The 20314-nt window shown below is 48.0% G+C and overlaps 1 protein-coding gene across 3 annotated transcripts in view; it reads right to left on the bottom strand.

Moving 5' to 3' along the window:
• Positions 1 to 2865: 2865 nt before the first annotated feature.
• The window catches only part of LOC124600577 (dipeptidyl peptidase 3), a 143186-nt gene continuing 125737 nt past the window's right edge, over positions 2866 to 20314 (bottom strand). For all 3 annotated transcript variants that reach the window (XM_047136175.1, XM_047136174.1, XM_047136173.1), the window contains exon 15: positions 2866 to 3070. In XM_047136175.1, the coding sequence (XP_046992131.1) occupies positions 2937 to 3070 (134 nt within the window). In that variant the 3' untranslated portion in view covers positions 2866 to 2936. The remainder of the gene's footprint in view (positions 3071 to 20314) is intronic.

Genomic DNA, 20314 nt, shown 5'->3' with positions numbered 1-20314 from the left:
GGGACCCTGTTTGGCAATAATGCCCAAGGACAATGACCACAGGTGCCCTACAAATTTTAACTATTGCAGGTTATCATTTAGGTTAGTCATTTGTCACTTATCAGTTTTACAATGTTGTAGCTGTGTGGATGACTAAGAACGCAGCTGATGAAAATGCTAAGCTGCGACCGTTGCCGCTGCTGGTCGAGAGCCCCGAGTCATCTACAGAGCCACGAATCATTATGGGACAGGCAGTAGTTAGAATTACAACTTCCTCCAGCTGTCCACAACTACCATGCTCTCAATACTTGCAGGCTAATGAGTTTGGTGCATATATATTGGCATTGTCATAGCTGCACACCGTGTCTGTGGGAGCGCCCAACAAACATTCCCGCACTCTCATCACTCAAGCTGCTCTGCTTCCTCTCTGCTTGCAGCACGACAGAGACACTCCATATGCAAAGATTATTGATACATTAAAATAAAGTTTCCTTGGCTATTACCCAGCAATTTATAATATTTACATTATAATTACAATCAGTTACATACAGTCAGCTATAAATATGCTATCACATCCATTACATATTAACTATAGTGTCTGTACTAAAGCTTACATTTTCAGAATCAGAAGTACAATACAAGTTATCAACAGATATTAAATGCTAAAACATTTTGGATAGTGCGAAAGGTATTTTATCTGCATTTTCATTGTTACAAAACATGACATGAATAAAGTGATGCATACGTATACCATTCAATATGCTCTCTGTCTGGAAACATCTTACCTCAAGTGTGTGCGTGTTTAAACGAGGCAACCTATAACTTTAGTTCCCCCAGGTAAATAAAAAAAATTAAAAAGGTAGTAAAAGAATATAAGCAAAATTATAAAAACGCTGTAATAACATCTTCCAAATCTGGGAAGCTAATGACAGAAATGTCTACAGACTTTCTCAACTGGTGTTTGAAGTCTTATGTGGGTCAAGAACAGTTTCTGTTAATTATTGACTCTTGGGGTGCGTAAGTAAAGCCGGAATTATACGACGATTTTTTTCAGGATGAGAAGAAATTAAACAACATGTACAATTAAAGTGATTCCTCTGAAATATACTCAACTTGTTCAACCAAGTGACATGTATTTTTATAGACAAGTAAAAAATCTGATAAATTGTACACAAAACTGCGCTTATCTTATTGAAAATAATAGATAAATAAATTCTCATGGAGACTGTATAAAAATACAATCAGCCATCATTGCCAATTTTTAAGGAAATGATCCGATGTGCCTGGTATGCTTCCAGGATTTCTGATGAAAGAGAAGTTCTCAGGAATGTGAACAAAGTATGTTTTTCAACAAACATTTTATAAATGTTGTTTCTGTAAACTATGCGAGCTGCCAAATTATATTTTGTTTTCAGTGTTTTTATGACAATTATCATTCTGGTGCTAACACATAAAATATGAAATTGACAAATGTACATGATACTACAAAGAAAAAAAAATTATATAATTGAAACTCCACCCAGAATTTTGTGAGAGCTGTAATTAATTTACCTCCATTAAAAATGCATCTGAAGTTATTCAACTTCTTAAAAAGAAAATACTGATGAACGTAACTCATATTTTAAGTAACTATGACAGCCATTACACAAAAATTATGATTTAACTGATAATACTTTATGTCATTAACTTTATTTAACAGTTGTTATAATTTTTAAAACAATTACGAAATAAAATGGAACTAAACCAGCAGATAGTTAGACCAGAAACCAGATCGTCCACATGACAGTCTAGCCCATTACTGACTGACCTCCTCCACTTAACTGCTATCTTGCTACTTATGACCCAAATATGAGAGGTGTATGTGCTACGTTTCAACTTCAGAGCCCTTTCTTTTCAGAATTTTCTAGATAGTGTGCTTTAAGGCTTCTATGAATGGACACCCTTAAGGTATACTGCTAACCTGCGATGTCTCATCCTGAACCGAATTTCCCAAGACCGGAAGATCCCCTTGTTAGTTAATTTCTGACTTCTCCTAGTTGTGTCTGAAGGGCACAGATCTTTCTTTCCTGATCCTGTGTCAATATGTTCATACAGGATACACTGTCATAAAAATGACCTCCAAGGAGGGAAAGTGGAGACAGGAAGGGGTCGGTGGGCTGAACAAATCTTAATTCAGATTATTTTTTTGCAACTTAATCAGTAAAAAAGTGCTACAGGAAACTCCTTGAATGAAATTTATGTGACTGTACAAGGAAAGGTAACTACTTCCTGAATAGCTGAAGTGCTGAGTCATCAATAACCATATAAACAGGACAGAGGAACTTTACTTCCATCCATACCTTTTATTGTGGACGTGATGGCAGGTATTGTTGATGGTTAGTGGATAGTCTATAGACAGAGGCTTGAATGTAGCCATTAGAGAGGTGGTGAGCAACCTCTAGGAAGGTGACACGCTGAGGTCTGAGGAAGTCCATTTACTTCACCTGGTCCATAGCCCATCATACCCCCTTCTGATGTTTACCTGCATCTCTCCATTCGAACTTCTGTCCAGATCAAGCCCACTAAACATCATAAGTATCTACATTTTAGTACCTGCCATTTCTTCATAAAGTCACTCTGACACAATCTTGTCACCTGTGAATGAACCATATGCAGCAAGAAGCAATTTCTTGCCCTGTATGATGAAAATCTGATCAATGCAGTCAGAGACAGGCACTGCAAACCAAACCTAATCCAATGTAAGATGCTCAATTTCAAGTGCTGCTTCACATCCTTGTGTGTGAATTTGTGTAGGCGCGTGAAATGTTTTTGGAAGTAATTTTGAAATGTACCTCATACATTTCTTTTGTACTGTCGGTGTTTTGGACAACATCTAACAATAAAATATTAAAAGCATAAAAATAACTTTATTTAAATGCAGATATCACAGCATTTCCATTTTATAACACAATGACACATCAAAAATATTTTTGGTCCTTTTCCCACAACTCTTCCAAAATCACGTCAACATCAGATGATGGGAATCTATCGATGAATGACTCAATGAGACCTTCATGTGATGCTTCATATGTTTTCAGTGACACCTTTTCATCTGGAAAATAGAATAGTTACAATTAGTGTTTACAATATATGACAAAAAATTACACCAAATCTAAATAAATTTCCATTGAAAAATTCGTAAAATATAGTTTATTCCCTTAAATAATTTAGTATTGAGCAAGCAGTAATGGAAACAAAAGAAAAATTTGGAGTAGAAATTAAAATCCATGGAGAAGAAATAAAAACTTTGAGGTTCGCCGGTGACATTGTAATTCTGTCAGAGACAGCAAAGGACCTGGAAGAGCAGCTGAATGGAATGGATAGTGTCTTGAAAGGAGGATGTAAGAAGAAAATCAACAAAAGCAAAACAAGGATAATGGAATGTAGTCTAATGAATTTGGGTGATGCTGAGGAAATTAGATTAGGAAATGAGTTTTACTATTTGGAGAACAAAATAACTAATGATGGTAGAAGTATAGAGGATATAAAATGTAGACTGGTAATGGCAAGGAAAGCGTTTCTGAAGAAGAGAAATTTGTTAACACTGGGTATATATTTAAGTGTCAGGAAGTCGTTTCTGAAAGTATCTGTACGGAGTGTAGCCATATATGGAAGTGAAACATGGACGATAAATAGTTTGGACAAGAAGAGAATAGAAGCTTTCACAATGTGGTGCTACAGAAGAATGCTGAAGATTCAATGGGAAGATCACATAACTAATGAGGAGGTATTGAATAAAACTGGGGAGAAGAGAAATTTGTGGTACATCTTGATTAGAAGAAGGGATCGGTTGGTAGGACATGTTCCGAGGCATCAAGGGATCGCTGATTTAGTACTGGAGGCCAGCGTGGAGGGTAAAAATCGTAGAGGGAGACCAAGAGATGAATACACTAAGCAGATTCAGAAGGATGTGGGTTGCATTAGCTACTCGGAGACGAAGAAGCTTGCACAGGATAGAGTCGCATGGAGAGCTGCATCAAACCAGTCTCTGGACTGAAGACCACAACAACAACAAAATAATTTAGCCATTGAAGGGCCAAAAGGCGGAGGCAGTCCAGCAAAATCTGTATCACCATGGGTGGACCCCTACAACTACAGGGGGGTGGGTGCCTCACTGCAGAGTTAAAAACCATGGGTCAACCTAGTATGGCCGATACAAAGACAGCAGAGGATGTTAGATTCCTGCACAGAGAGGCATAGGGAAAAGTGTCACATTGTGGGAGTCTCCTTGATGGCATGAAGTTTCTTAGACAGGGAGGGTAGATTCCCAACAGTCAGCTCATGACTGAGCCAAAAGGAATTTGATGTAAAGTCGCAAATACGCCCCCAGAATGGCCACAGAAAACAGGGGTAGGTGGTAATTTCCCCACGCAGATGTGCAGCAAGTTCATTACTTGGGATATTTATGAGGCCAGGAACCCAAAGGAAATCAACCAAACAAGCAACATCACCAAGACCAGTGAGAAGGTTGTGGATGGCAGAGATCATGGGGTGGTGGCAAAAACACTGAGCGATAGCCTGAACGCCATTCATTGAGTCCGTACATAACAAAAGTTGGGTGAGGGAGGACTGTTTAATAAAACAAGAGGGCCTGATAGGTGGCCACCAATTCCCCAGTAAACACCAAACATGTGGCAGGAAAGAGACGGTGTTCCTTGCCAACAGAAGACATGAAGGCATAGCCCATATGATCTGACGATTCAGAGCCATCATTCTAAAAAACGATGGCATCCTGAAATTCCCATAAGAACATTCGGGGAGGGGGGGACTACAGAACACCATTGGAACAATGGAGCTTTTAGTCCCCGAAAGAGAGCCTTCAGAATCCATGGCTGAGGAACTAACGAAGGGGAGGTGGTTGGGAGAGAATGTGGGGAAGAGGACAAGGAGGGGAAATGGAAGCTATGGCATGAGAAGTGAGACAGAGCCCAAACGATAAACCCACCTAAGGGCAGGCTGTGATGACCCGAAGTAGAGAGAAAAATAGAATACGAACGGTGAGCAGGGGAAGAATGGATAGTGATGGCATAAGAAACCAGGAGCTGGGACCACCAAACTGAAATGGAAGGGATCCCAGTGTCAACCAGAGGACTATCGATAGGGCTACTGCAAAAAGGCACCAGTGGCTAAAAGGATGCCATGATGGTGAACTGTAGCCAAAACGAGCAGTGTGGAAGGGGCAGCTAGTTCATAAACTTGACAACCATAGTCTGCAGACAATGGAACTAATGCCTCTTAAATGCAGGGACGGGTTGAATGCCCGCACCTCAAGAGGTGTTGGCAAGGGAGCGAAGAAAATTGAGTTTACATGAAACAGCCAACATGGGTATGGGGCAACCGAGTGACCTAGTCGTCAAAAAGAAGACCCAAGAAATGGAACTAGGGGACCAAAGTTACATGATGGGCATCGAGGTAGAGCTCTGGATCAGGATGGACCATAGTACGGTGACAGCAATGCATCACCTTTGACTTAATAGGAGAGAACTGGAAACTGTGCGGAAGTGTCCATGTGGAACAATATTAGAGAAGGAAAGTTGCTACTCACGATATAGAGAAGATGCTGAATTGCGATAGACACAACAAAAAGATTCACTCAATTATAGCTTTCGGCTATAAGGCCTTTGTCAGCAACACACACACACACACACACACACACACACACACACACGTCTGCAGGCTCAAACAGCTGAAACCACACTGCGAGCAGCAGCACCAGTGCATGAAGGGAGTGGCGACTGGGTGGGGGTAAGGCAGGGTGGGGGGGAGGGATAGTATGGTGGGGGTGGCAGACAGTGAAGTGCTGTAGCTTAGACGGAGGGCAGGAGAGAAGGTGAGGAGGGGGGTTAGTAGCGCAAAGCAGAGAAATACAAAGAAATTAAAAGACTGGGTGTGGTGGTGAAATGACAGCTGTGTAGTGCTGGAATGGGAACAGGGAGGGGGGCTAGATGGGTGAGGTCAGTGACTAACGAAGGTTGAGGTCAGGAGGATTACGGGAATGTAGGACGTATTGTAGGGAAAGTTCCCACCTGCCAAATTCAGAAAAGCTGGTGTTGGTGAGACAGATCCATACGGCACAGGATGTGAAGTAGTCATTGAGATGAGGGATATCATGTTTGGCAGCATGTTCAGCAACAGGGTAGTCCACTTGTTTTTTGGCCACAGTTTGTTGGTGGCCATTCATGTGAACAGACAGCTTGTTGCTAGTCATGCCTACATAGAATGCAGCACAGTGGTTGCAGCTTAGCCAGTAGCTCACATGACGACTAGTTTCACAGGTGGCCTTGCCTTTGATGGGATAGGTGATGTTAGTGAACAGACAGGAGTAGGTGGTGGTAGGAGGATGTATGGGGCATGTCTTGCATCTAGGTCTATTACAGGGGTATGAGCTATGAGGTAAGGGATTTGGAGGAGGGGCCGTGTAAGGATGGAAAAGTATATTGTGTAGGTTCGACCAACGGTGGAATACCAATACCACTGTAGGAGGGGTGGAAAGGATAGTGGGCGAGAAATTTCTCGTTTCAGGGCACGATGAGAGGTAATCAAAACCCTGGCGATGAAATTCAGTTGCTCTATTCCCGGATGGTACTGAGTTACGAGGGGAATGCTCCTCTGTGGCCGTACTGTGGGACTTTGGGAGTTGGTGGTGGGAAACTGGAAAGATAAGGCACTGGGGATTTGTTTTTGTACAAGACTGGGAAGATAATTACAGTCAATGAAGGCTTCAGTGAGACCCTCGGTATATTTTGAGAGGGACTCTCCATCATTCCCCAAATCCCTTAACATGCAAACTAACCTTACATCTGCAAACAGAACAGCAGTCCACCATCTAAAAATGGATCCCGACCTTATAATTCTACCTGCGGACAAAGGCTCCTCCAACATTGTTTTGAACCGCAAGGAATACCTGGTGGAAGTACTCCGTCAGCAGTCAGATACTTCCACCTACAAACCTTGCCACAGTGACCCAATTCCAGTAATCCAGCAGGATCTCCAATCGGTACTCTAATCCTTAGGCCCATCCCAGAACCTCTCCCCAGAATCCATCTCTCTACTTACCCCTACCACTCCCTGCACTCCCACCTGCTACATGCTTGCTAAAGTCCATAAACCCAACCACGCAGGATGACCCATTATGGCCAGTTACTGTGCCCCCACTGAGAGAATCTCTGCTCTCGTAGCCCAAACCTTCAACCTATTACCTGGAACCTATCCACCTATATAAAAGATACCAACCATCTCCTCCACAGGCTCTCCACAGTTCCTGTCCCTTTACCACGATGTGCCCTGCTCATCACTATTTATTCCACCTCCCTGTAAACTAACATTCCTAATGCCCATGCCTTACTGCTATCGAACACTATCTTTCCAGACTCCCTATGGATTTCAAACCAACAACCTCCTTCCTAGTCGTCATTACCAACTATATCACCACCCACAATTACTACTCCTTTGAAGGCATTACCTACAAACAAATCTGGGGTACAGCTATGGGCACCCGCATGGCACCATCCTACGTCAACATACCGTATTTACTCGAATTTAAGCCGCACCTGAAAAATGAGGCTCGAAATTCAAGGGGAGAGAAAAGTTTTAGGCCGCACCTCCAAATCGAAACAAAGTTGGTCCATTGTAACACGAGACACAATTTAGGTCGAATGAATGACGATACAGCTATAGAAGTTTGGTTAGAATTGTAAGCTTAGCAGTTAAGCTTTACCAGGTAGCCGTTGCTATGCGTCAGGTGCTGCGTCCGTATTTATATGGGTACCCTTCCTTTTTCATATGCTTCGTCTGGTTTGAATTGATTGCTTATTTTTCGTTGATATGATAAGTGCTGTTCTCTTTGTTATAGGAGTTTATGTCACTCAAAGCTGAAAATGCATTACTGTACTGTGTCATGCATTATTTGTCGTATTCTGATAATGAATATTTACGACCTGTCGCCGCTCGCGGCATGGCTTGCTTTTGTGTGCGCTACCGCCACTTACAATTAAAAAAAAAAAGAGGAATCGTCTCATTAGCGAAACAATGGCAAGAGACTGCTATTTGTTGTTACTTACTATGATAGAAGATGTTCTGAACGAGAATTTTCTCTCTGTTTGAAAATCTTTGCAGATGCCTCTTTAGTACATTACATTCTGCACAGAAATTAGAGTCAACTTAGATTTAAAAATATAATCAATTGCCGTGCTTCATTTCTGACCGTATCACTATTCGGCATAAGAATAATACGAATACATACATGACATGATATGTATATTCTTCCGCGTTTGCTGTTGTCTCACTATAGTTTCGTAGTTTATTAGGCAGACAGGATTTAAATGAGATAGCAGCAAACACGAAAGAATACATGGCAAAATGTTTACATTTGTATTATTATTATTGTGGAGAGAATACTGCATGTGATTCACAATTCATAAAGTTCCTATTAGCAACCATCTCTTCTCACAGGTAGGAAAAAATTCAGAACGCAGAGTTGGCCATATTGACAAACATCCCAAACAGTCTTGCCAGTCGGATTTTCGTAGTGCATTGAAATGCTGCTACATTCGAAGATGAACAATACGGAATTTGTATTTACTTCGTTGGATAATGTATGAAAACGCAGTGGTCGAAACTCAGGGCGGAGAAAAAAAGCTCGTCTTCCACCTTTTTTTAAAATTTATTTACTGACGCAGAGGTTTTGGTGCTAGTATTTATCTTTGTACCTGCGAAGCACTACATATATTCGACGACAGAAGTTAGTTGTGGCGGCACCTACCAACATTTTTCAGAACTTCCACTTTGCACTCGATTCTAAGCCGCAGGCGGTTTTTTGGATTACAAGAACCGGAAAAAAAGTGCGCCTTAGATTCGAATAAATACGGTATTCACGGGCCATCTAGAGGAATCCTTCCTAAAAACCCAGAATCCTAAATCCCTCACCTGCTTCAGATTTATTGATGACATCTTTGCTATCTGGATTGAAAATGAGGACACCCTATCCACATTCCTCCAGAACCTAGAACCTAAACAACTTCTCCCCCACTTGTTTCACCTGGTCCTACTCAACTCGACAAGCCACCTTCCTAGATGTTGACCTCCACCTCAGAGATGGCTACAGAAGCACCTTCGTCCATATCAAACCTACTAACCACCAGCAATACCTCCACTTCGACAGTTGCCTCCCATTCCATACCAAAAAGTCCCTTCAATACAGCCTAGCCACTTGTGGTCATTGCATCTGAAGTGGTGAGCAGTCCCTCTCAAAATATACCGAGGGTCTCCCTGAAGACTTCACTGACCGCAATTATCCTCCCAACCTTGTACAAAAACAAATCCCCAGTGCCTTATTTTTCCAGTCTCCCACCACCTCCCAAAGTCCCACAGTCCGGCCACAGAGGAGCATTCCCCTCATAACTCAGTACCATCCAGGAATGGGGCAACTGAATTACATTCTCCACCAGGGTTTCAATTACCTCTCGTCGTGCCCTGAAATGAGAAATGTCCTGCCCACTATCCTTCCCACCCCTCATACAGTGGTATTCCACCGTCCACTGAACCTACACAATACACTCATTCATCCTTTGCAACCCCTGCTCCCAGTCCCTTACCTCATGGCTCATACCCCTGTAATAGACCTAGATGTAAGACGTGTCCCATACATCCTCCTACCACCACCTACTCCTGTCCTAACAACATCTATCCCATCAATGGCAGGGCTACATGTGAAAGCAGTCATGTGACTTACAAGCTAAGCTGCAACCACTGTGCTGCATTCTATGTAGGCATGAGAACTAACAAACTGTATATCAGCATGAATGGCCACCAACAAATTGTGGCCAAAAAACAAGTGGACCACCCTGCTGAACACACTGTCAAACATATCTCTCATCTCAATGACTGCTTCACAGCCTGTGCCATATGGATCCTTCCCAACAACACCAGCTCTTCTGAACTGTGCAGGTGGGAACTTTCCCTGCAATACATCCTACGGTTCCTGGCCTCAACCTTCATTAGTCACTGTCCTCACCCATACAGCCCCCTCCTGTTCCTACTCCAGCACTACACAGGTGTCATTTCATTGCCATACCCAGTCTTTTAATTTCTTTTTATTTCTCTCCTTTCCACTACTAACTCCCCACCCCACCTTCTCTCCTGCCCTCCGTCTAAACTGCAGCACTTCACTGTCTGCTACCCCCACCATACTATCCCCCTCCCTTCCCAGCCTCCTCCTTACCCCCACCCAGCTGCCACTCCCATCATGCACTGGTGCTGCTGCTCGCAGTGTGGTTTCAGTTGTCTGGGACTACAGACATGTGTGCAAGTTGCGTTTGTGTGTGTGTGTGTGTGTGTGTGTCTGTGTCTGACAAAGGCCTTAATGGCCGAAAGCTATAACTGTGTGCATCTTTTTGTTGTGCCTATCACAACTCAGCCTCTCCGCTATATGGTGAGTAGCAATTTTCCTTCTCTACTATTGTTACATTCCATCCTGGAGTGTCCATGTGGAAGTGCACCGGATTGCAGCCTGGAGCTGTCGTTCCATAGAGGCCACCGAGTGGGAGCTAGCCCAAATACAGAAATCATTCACATAGAGGGCAGCGGTGAGCAATGGTTTGGCAGAGGCCACAAGTCCATTAATAATGATTAGAGAAACAAGTCCATTAATAATGATTAGAGAAACAAGAACAATTAATACAGAGCGCTGTGGAATGTCATTCTCCTGGGTCTGCGGAGAGCTGAGAACAGTGCTAAGTAAAAATTGATCAGGGACTGTCTCTCCCGAAAGTTACACTGGTAAGGAGATGAAATGATTTGAGATTCAAAAACCCAATTGAGCTGATGAGCCACCACCTGTTTTAATAACTGGCAGGGGGCCAGGAATATTTGTCAAGCTGATGGGCCAGTTTGCTACAAAGGGACGAAGGATCCCTGCCACGCTTAAGGACAGGAACCACAATACTGTCTCTCCACTGAGAGGGGAAAATGCCTTGGAGACAAACATGGTTTAACACCTGGAGGAGATATTGTCATTGTGGAGTATTGAGGTGTTGACGCAATTGGTTATGGATGGAGTCAGGGTCATCACCTGAACCATGAGAAGAATAGAAGGCCAGAAGTTCCCATTCTGTAAAAGGTTCATTGTAGGATTCCACCTGACAAGGAGTAAAACATAAGGGGAAGCTTCAGCCTGCTGTTTCTGAAGGAGGAAGGCAGCTGGGTAGGAGCCCGATGCCAATGCCATCACAAAATGGGTTGTAAGGTGTTCTTCAAGAACTCCTGGATCTGTACAAAGCCCACTTGTAAGGGCAAGGCCCAGAATGGAAGACTGCTGCTGACAACCTTGGAGGGTATGGACTGTAGCTCACATGTGCGAGAAGGGACAGAAGAACCTAGAGAGGAGGCAAAACATTTCCAACACACCCATTTGCTCTGTTTGGTTAGGTAATCGGCTTTGGCAAGAATAATGTCCTTCTGGATCAATGTGCAGATGCCACTGGAACCCTCAAAAAGTCTACCTGCTTCCAACGGGAAGCATGGAATGCATGAAGGGTCGGTGAGTGAGCTTCAGTAAAATGAGACTCCCGGAGAACGACACAAGCTGCCAGATAAAAGGCAGTAAGTGACTGCAACTCTGGCAGGTGACAGCCCTATCTGTTACAGTTCCAAGCTCCATTGAATAATCACAGAGTGGGTATCCATATGCGAGGCCAATGAGCTGAAGCCAATCATGCAGCCATGTCACCAACAAGGATGGGATGACATTCATAAATAAGGGGTCAGATTCAGGATGCAAGTGGGAAGATGATAGCTCCGGGGACACTGGGGTGGGGTGCTTGTCCTGGGACTTCTTCTTCTTCTTCTTCCAAAGGCTGAGGCGGACAGGGCTCAGAGGGAGAGCAGGCTTCTGCAAGACCCAGAACTGAAACAGAGTGGGTGATCTTGGAATGCACAGATTGTGTGTTTCCTATGGCTGAGTTGTGGTAGCAGCCCTCCAGTCAGACGCTGGGGGAAGGGATCTCAAGAGGGTCCTCATCACCGGTAGGCACCAAAGTGGGTGGGGGTAGGTGGGGGAGGAGGACTTCTTTGGCTGGGGAAGGCATGAAAACCGCAGGGGAGGGGAGGGGAGGGGAGGGGAGATAGGACTCGGCTAAGGAAGAGGGAGGAGGGGAAGTACGCAACAGAGGCAAAGCAGGAAGCTATTGACACAGGGTGGAGTCAGTCATAATTTTGATGAGCATGACTCTAATATAGGCAATCCAGGGACTTATACTCTTGTATCTTCTTTTCTTTCTTGTAAGCCAGGCAATCTGGTAAGTGTGGAGAGTGATAGTTGTGACAATTTACACACATGGGTGGTGGGACACAGGGGCACTGCTCATGGAGTGGATATTCGCAGTAACCACACAGAGTCTGCCGAACATTGGGAAGACATGCACCCAAAACCCAAGCACCAAAAGCACCTCATAGATAGTGGGACGTTTGGCTTCGTCTCATGCCAATAGCACACAACCTTGGCCTTTTCTAGGAGGGTATCTCCCTCGATAGCCAAAGTAAATGTGCTGGTATCTGTGCAGTTGTCCTTACGACCTTTCTGCGTGTATTGAACAAAATGAATGCTCTGTCATTCCAGACTAGCCTGAAGTACCTCATTCATTTGAAGGACAGGGTCCTGATGAAAATTTACTCCCTGGACAGTATTCAGAGATTAGTGCGGCATAACAAACAGTAAGACGTCGCCACGACAGTCACAAGCACAAAGAGCTACAGACTGTGTGGCAGAAGCAGCTTTGATCAACTGGGAACCTGACTGCATCTTACTGAGAGACTCCACTTTGCCAAACTTGTCTTTGGTGTTTTCCACAAAAAATAGTGGCTTTGCAGTGATGAATGTGTCCCCATACATCCTAGCGGAGAGCAGGTAGCAGGACAAGAGTTTTGCTCCACATTGGCGAGCCTGGCCCTCCTCCCAGGGTGTAGCCAGGGAAGGGAAGGCCACAGGGCCATAAGAAGCACATTCAATGATCCTTTATGCTCGAAGAGACAGCTGTAGGAGAATGGCCACATTTTTGGAGTTTGACGCGCTTCATGTGCCAAGCATCTACCCTAATACCACCCAATCCAATCAGGGGCTCTCCCCATGGGTGCCAACCACCCACAGCAAGGGTTGTCTGGCATGGTGGCCATTGCTGGGAGTTACGATGCTCCAGAATGACAGCCAACCACTCCCAGGCATGCATGGTGAGGCAACATATCAAGCATCAGAAGTGCAATCCCTGTGTTGTCAGGGGACTCAGCCAGATGGGTACGTAGTGGCCCCACCATCTGGACTGGCTACCCATCATGGTGACCTAGCGGGGTGGAGGGGGGTTACAGTGAGGAAGGAAGAGGCTAAGGAAGGGAGGAGAGGAACCCATGCTGCCATGCTGTAGATGCTAGAGGGGGAGTTAAAGACTTCCCCAAATGGCTCACACTACAGACAGAAAATTTAAAAGTGGGGTCAAACTGCAAAGAAGAACCAAAAATGCCAAAAAGGACGAAAGAGAAAAGGCAAGGGAAACAAAACCACAAGGAATACAATAAACAAGGTAGAATGCCAGGTTGACATAAAAAGAATACAGAGAGAGAGATAGAGAGAGAGAGAGAGAGAGAGAGAGAGAGAGAGAGGGGGGGGGGGGGGCAGCAGGGAAGGAGCAAGGATGAGGAGGGAGGAGCACACAGAGGAAAATGCAGCCCAGGAAGGGAGGAAGGGTTGCAAAAGATCAGGACCCATGCATGAACTCACAAAAGAACTCTTTAGGGGGAAGGGACAAGAGAGATATTCATACTTTTCAAAAGGACCACCTTCACAGTTTTCCTGGGTTCAATTCCCGGCCGGATCGGGGATTTTCTCTGCCTGGTGACTGGGTGTTTGCGTTGTCCTCATCATCATTGGGTTAGGGGCAAGACTGGAAATGGGGAGACTGGAACTTGTACAGGCACTGATGACCACAATGTTGAGAGTTCCACAAACCAACTTCATCATTTTCACAGTTTTCATTTTCGTGAGCAAATTCAGAGAGAGAGGTTTAGGTTGGAGTAAATGGAAATATTTAGGAAATATGCAACAAATTAAATCAGCACCTTAGATCCAGTAAGATACAGTACCATGGGACATGTCAAATTACTAATGAAATGCAACATGTTTCACATAAATAAGCAGGGGATAATGGTCATGAGTCTGAGGAAAACAAGTGTTGGTTGGTTGGATGGTTACTGGGGTCGGGGGAAGAGGTGCCAACCAGCGATGCCACTGGTCCCATGTTCTAAGGTAGCACAAATTAAGGTAGAAACAATATCAAGAGCATAGTCCAGTCAATGAGGATGGAAAACAGGTAAACAAAGAGCTAGAAGAATAATCAGAATGACAGGAACTGTACAGAACAGGAGGGGAGAGGGGATGACAAGAGCACTGGGTGCCCCAGATGTGCTATGCTCATTGAGGTGACAGCACCGCTGCCGACCCATCTCAATCCCCACTGCCACCGACCCGTCCCCATCCTTACACCACACCGTGATTGCAACACAAAGGAGATAGCACCAGGCGAAAAAGATACAAAAAACGTGCATGGTACAAAATGGCATAAAAGACCAGACAAAGCATAGGGAAAAAGGCAGGAGGGAAAACCTCGCCATCATGGAGGCAAGGCTGAAGGCATCCCAAACCAATGCCAACAAAAACCATGGGATTCTAGTTCCAGAAGGAAATTCAGGTACTTAAATCTGCTAGGACAAACCATTTTCATGAGTAAAACTGAGGACAGGTGTAACCCCACAAAGGTCGTTTGCTGACACCTGTGACAAGGGGAGTGGAAGCATATATTTAGTGTGAAGGGCCAAAAGTCACGAAGCAGTCCAGAAAAATATGCATCACAGTGAATGGTTCCCCACAACTAGAAAATGGCAGGGGAGCCAGGTCATTGAAGAGTAAAAACAGGGATCAACCTGGTGTGGCTGATATGAAGATGGCAGAGAATGAGAGATTCCTGCTGGGAGAGGCAGAAGGAAGAATACACATGGCAGGAGTCATCTTAATTGCACAAAGTTGATTAGACAGCCCCCCCCCCCCCCCACCACAAAAAAAAGTTGGTCCATGACTGAACAAAAAGGAATTTGATGTGAAGCTGCAAATTTGCCCCTGGAGGGGTCATTGGGCAAAGACAAGCAATGTGGAAGGTGCAACTGAACCATAAGCGGAAACAGCTAAACTTAAGAAAGCAGATTTGGGACAGCCAAGCATGCTTGCTGTTGAAAAGAAGACCCAATAAACAGAACTGGGGGACCACGGTCAGGTGTTTGGCATCAAAGTAGAGCTCCAGATCGGGATGGACCATAGTACAGTGACAGAAATGCACCACCCACAACTTAAAAAACGATAGAGAACTTAAACCTGTGTGAAAGAGTGCACGTGGAAGTCCGCCTAATGGCACCCTGGAACTGTCTCTCAGCTGAGGCCACTGAGTGGGAACTAGCACAGATACAGAAATCATTCACATACAGAGCAGGGGTGACCAATAGTCTGATGGAGGTACCAAGTCCATTAATAGAGATGAGGACAGAACGACACCTAAAATGGAATTCTATGAAATGCCATTTTCCTCGGTCCACGGAAAGCTGAAAATGGAGTCAGCCTGAACTTTGAATGTCTGGTGGGACAGGAACTGGTGAATAAAAGTTCGGAGGGGGCCCCAAAGACCTGTCATGGAGTGTAATAAAGAAGTGTTGGTGCCAAGACATGAAAAAAACTGTGACAAGATGGTGGTGCTGAGAAATGGCCAAGCGAACTGTGGTTTCCAACCAAAACAGATGATTGATTGGAGACCATCCCTACCGAAATTCACACTGGTAAGAAGACATTGGGGTCTCGAGGTTCAAGGAGCCAATGAGCCACCGTCCATTCAATAACTTGCACAGGGGACATCGGTCAGACTGATTGGCTGGTAACTATCGAAAGATGATGGATCCTTATCAGGCTTAAAGACAGGAACCACAATACTATCCCTTCACTGAGAGGGGAAACACCTTGAAGACAAATACAGTTGAACACTCGAAGGAGATATTGTCATTGTGGAGCAATGAGGTGTTGAAGCAACTGGTTATGAATGGAACTGGGGCCACGGGCTGAATTGTGGGAAGAGTAGAGGGCCAGAAGTAGTTACCATTCAGTAAAAGGTTTGTTATCAAATGGGAGGCATCGGCCTGCTGTTTCTGAAGGCTGAAGGTGGTCAGATAGGGGGCTAACACTGAAGCCCTTGCAAAATGGGCCACAAGGCGTCCTGCGTGAGCTGACAGATCCCCAAAAGGCCACCTAGAATGGAAGAAGGCCGTTGGCAACCTTAGAGGACGCTGAGCATAGCCCACATCTGTGACGAAAGGACGGAAGAATCTAGGGAAAAGCATTCCTAATACACCAGCTTGCTCTGTTTACTTATGTAATGGGCTTTGGCACAAAGGCACTTAAATTTAATAAGACCAGCAAAGGATGGGTGCCACTTAAGGCTCAATGTCTATCAATGATGACAATGGCAATGGCTGTGTTCCACCACAGGATACCCGGTGGCAAAAGGGCCCACTGAGTTGGGGACAGCAATGCCAGTGTCATGAATTATTGTATCTGACTTCATCAGTACAACCAGACAAAGAGCAGTGGGCATAGGTGGCCTGCCAGAAGGGAGATAGAGATTGTAAACTGGCCTCAGATTCCAAGTGGACCTGGATGGCAACTGCTTCCATTGTGGTATGAAAGGGGAGCCATATACTAACAATACCCATATAGACTAACATGCAAATATCACCGTAAGCCCTCACGAGGGCCGACAAAGTACAAAACCCATGAAGGATTGGTAAGTAAGCATCAGTAAAATGAGATTCCTGCAAAATGACACAAACTTCAGAGTATGAGAAAATAAGAAATTGTAGCTCTTGAAGGTGATGGCAGTATCTGTTGCAATTCCATTTCATAGGTGTGGAATGGGGATCCAAATGGGGGGTGAATAAGCCGAAACTGGTCAACCTGCTATGTCACCACCCGTCACCAAGGAGGACAGGCTGACAACCATAAACAAGAGGCCAGGCTCAGGTTGTGAGAGGGGAGTTGGCACCTTCTGTGACACCGAAGAGGCCTTGTTCAGGTATTACTTCATTTTATCTTTCATAGGTTGGGGGGGGGGGGGGGGCTGAAGACTGTGGACACATCTCTGGCTGGGTAGGGGGAGCACCACCCACAGGGGAGTGCAAGAAGAGAGATGTGGCACAACTGGGACAAGGAGGAGGAAAGAGCAGGGAAAGGACAAAACAGAGGCAAAATAAGATGGAAGGGGAAAAGGACAAAACAGAGGCAAAATTAGAAGTCACAGACACAGGATGAAGACTAATATTTCTGATGAGCCTCAGAGTAGGATAAATGATCAACTCTTATCTTCTTTTCCTTATTATAAACCAGCCAATCCACTAAGTGTGGAGAGTGATGGCAATGACAATTAATGCACATGGGTGGTTGAACGGAAGAGTTCCCCTAATGGCATGGGCATCCACATTCAGCGAAGACCAGGTAGACAGGAAAGGGTATCACTCCAACCCAGTGAGCCTGGCCCTCCTCCCAGAGGATAGCAAGGGAAGGCTGCAAGATCATAAGAAGCAGCATTAAGGAATTCATTCCCAATCAAACAGATGGTTATGGAAGAACAGCCAGATTTTTGGAGCTTAATATGTTTCATATGCAAAGCGTCAATCCTCATACTACCCAATCCTGTCAGGGGCTCTCCCATGGGTGCCACCCAGCCACAGCAAGGTCGGTTTGGTGTGGCAGAGTTTTGATGCTCCAGGATGACAAGCAATCACTTTCAAACAATGGAAATTCCAAGATGGACTGTAACAGAAGCAGTAAGGCCACATGCTTAAGATTCTAAGTAAAGAGTTCTTCCCCAGTCAGCTAACACTGTGGTGACAAACTACAGAAGGAAGGTCAAAGAAGGGGAGAAAAAGAACAAAACCATAAGGAATAGCAGGATAATTGGGCCCATGTAATCAAGGAAGGACACGAGGAGGGGAGGGGAGGGAGGAGAGGAAGGAGGAGGTAGGAGGGGAGGGGAGGGGAGGGGAGGGAGGAGAGGAAGGAGGAGGTAGGAGGGGAGGGGAGGGGAGGGGAGGGAGGAGAGGAAGGAGGAGGTAGGAGGGGAGGGGAGAAGAGGAGAGGGGAGAGGGCAGAGGGGAGGGGATGGGGGGAAGAGGAGAGAGGGGAGAGCGTAGGGGGGGAAGAGGAGACGGCGGGGGGGGGGGGAAGAGGAGGAGACGGCGGGGGGGGGGGGAAGAGGAGGAGACGGCGGGGGGGGGGGGAAGAGGAGGAGACGGCCGGGGGGGGGGGGGAAGAGGAGGAGACGGCCGGGGGGGAAGAGGAGGAGACGGCCGGGGGGGAAGAGGAGGAGACGGCCGGGGGGGAAGAGGAGGAGACGGCCGGGGGGGAAGAGGAGGAGACGGCCGGGGGGGAAGAGGAGGAGACGGCCGGGGGGGAAGAGGAGGAGACGGCCGGGGGGGAAGAGGAGGAGACGGCCGGGGGGGAAGAGGAGGAGACGGCCGGGGGGGAAGAGGAGGAGACGGCCGGGGGGGAAGAGGAGGAGACGGCCGGGGGGGAAGAGGAGGAGACGGCCGGGGGGGAAGAGGAGGAGACGGCCGGGGGGGAAGAGGAGGAGACGGCCGGGGGGGAAGAGGAGGAGACGGCCGGGGGGGAAGAGGAGGAGACGGCCGGGGGGGAAGAGGAGGAGACGGCCGGGGGGGAAGAGGAGGAGACGGCCGGGGGGGAAGAGGAGGAGACGGCCGGGGGGGAAGAGGAGGAGACGGCCGGGGGGGAAGAGGAGGAGACGGCCGGGGGGGAAGAGGAGGAGACGGCCGGGGGGGAAGAGGAGGAGACGGCCGGGGGGGAAGAGGAGGAGACGGCCGGGGGGGAAGAGGAGGAGACGGCCGGGGGGGAAGAGGAGGAGACGGCCGGGGGGGAAGAGGAGGAGACGGCCGGGGGGGAAGAGGAGGAGACGGCCGGGGGGGAAGAGGAGGAGACGGCCGGGGGGGAAGAGGAGGAGACGGCCGGGGGGGAAGAGGAGGAGACGGCCGGGGGGGAAGAGGAGGAGACGGCCGGGGGGGAAGAGGAGGAGACGGCCGGGGGGGAAGAGGAGGAGACGGCCGGGGGGGAAGAGGAGGAGACGGCCGGGGGGGAAGAGGAGGAGACGGCCGGGGGGGAAGAGGAGGAGACGGCCGGGGGGGAAGAGGAGGAGACGGCCGGGGGGGAAGAGGAGGAGACGGCCGGGGGGGAAGAGGAGGAGACGGCCGGGGGGGGGAGGAGGAGACGGCCGGGGGGGGGGAGGAGGAGACGGCCGGGGGGGGGGAGGAGGAGACGGCCGGGGGGGGGGAGGAGGAGACGGCCGGGGGGGGGGAGGAGGAGACGGCCGGGGGGGGGGAGGAGGAGACGGCCGGGGGGGGGAGGAGGAGACGGCCGGGGGGGGGAGGAGGAGTCGGCCGGGGGGGGGGAGGAGGAGTCGGCCGGGGGGGAGGAGGAGTCGGCCGGGGGGGAAGAGGAGTCGGCCGGGGGGGAAGAGGAGACGGCCGGGGGGGAAGAGGAGACGGCCGGGGGGGAAGAGGAGACGGCCGGGGGGGAAGAGGAGACGGCCGGGGGGGAAGAGGAGACGGCCGGGGGGGAAGAGGAGACGGCCGGGGGGGAAGAGGAGACGGCCGGGGGGGAAGAGGAGACGGCCGGGGGGGAAGAGGAGACGGCCGGGGGGGAAGAGGAGACGGCCGGGGGGGAAGAGGAGACGGCCGGGGGGGAAGAGGAGACGGCCGGGGGGGAAGAGGAGACGGCCGGGGGGGAAGAGGAGACGGCCGGGGGGGAAGAGGAGACGGCCGGGGGGGAAGAGGAGACGGCCGGGGGGGAAGAGGAGACGGCCGGGGGGGAAGAGGAGACGGCCGGGGGGGAAGAGGAGACGGCCGGGGGGGAAGAGGAGACGGCCGGGGGGGAAGAGGAGACGGCCGGGGGGGAAGAGGAGACGGGGGAAGAGGAGACGGGGGAAGAGGAGACGGGGGAAGAGGAGACGGGGGAAGAGGAGACGGGGGAAGAGGAGACGGGGGAAGAGGAGACGGGGGAAGAGGAGACGGGGGAAGAGGAGACGGGGGAAGAGGAGACGGGGGAAGAGGAGACGGGGGAAGAGGAGACGGGGGAAGAGGAGACGGGGGAAGAGGAGACGGGGGAAGAGGAGACGGGGGAAGAGGAGACGGGGGAAGAGGAGACGGGGGA

Source organism: Schistocerca americana, chromosome 1 (assembly GCF_021461395.2).
Source record: "Schistocerca americana isolate TAMUIC-IGC-003095 chromosome 1, iqSchAmer2.1, whole genome shotgun sequence".
Classification (NCBI taxonomy): Eukaryota; Metazoa; Arthropoda; class Insecta; order Orthoptera; family Acrididae; genus Schistocerca; species Schistocerca americana.
Note: the sequence above shows the minus strand (reverse complement) of the source record. Positions and strands in the feature narration are given on the sequence as shown.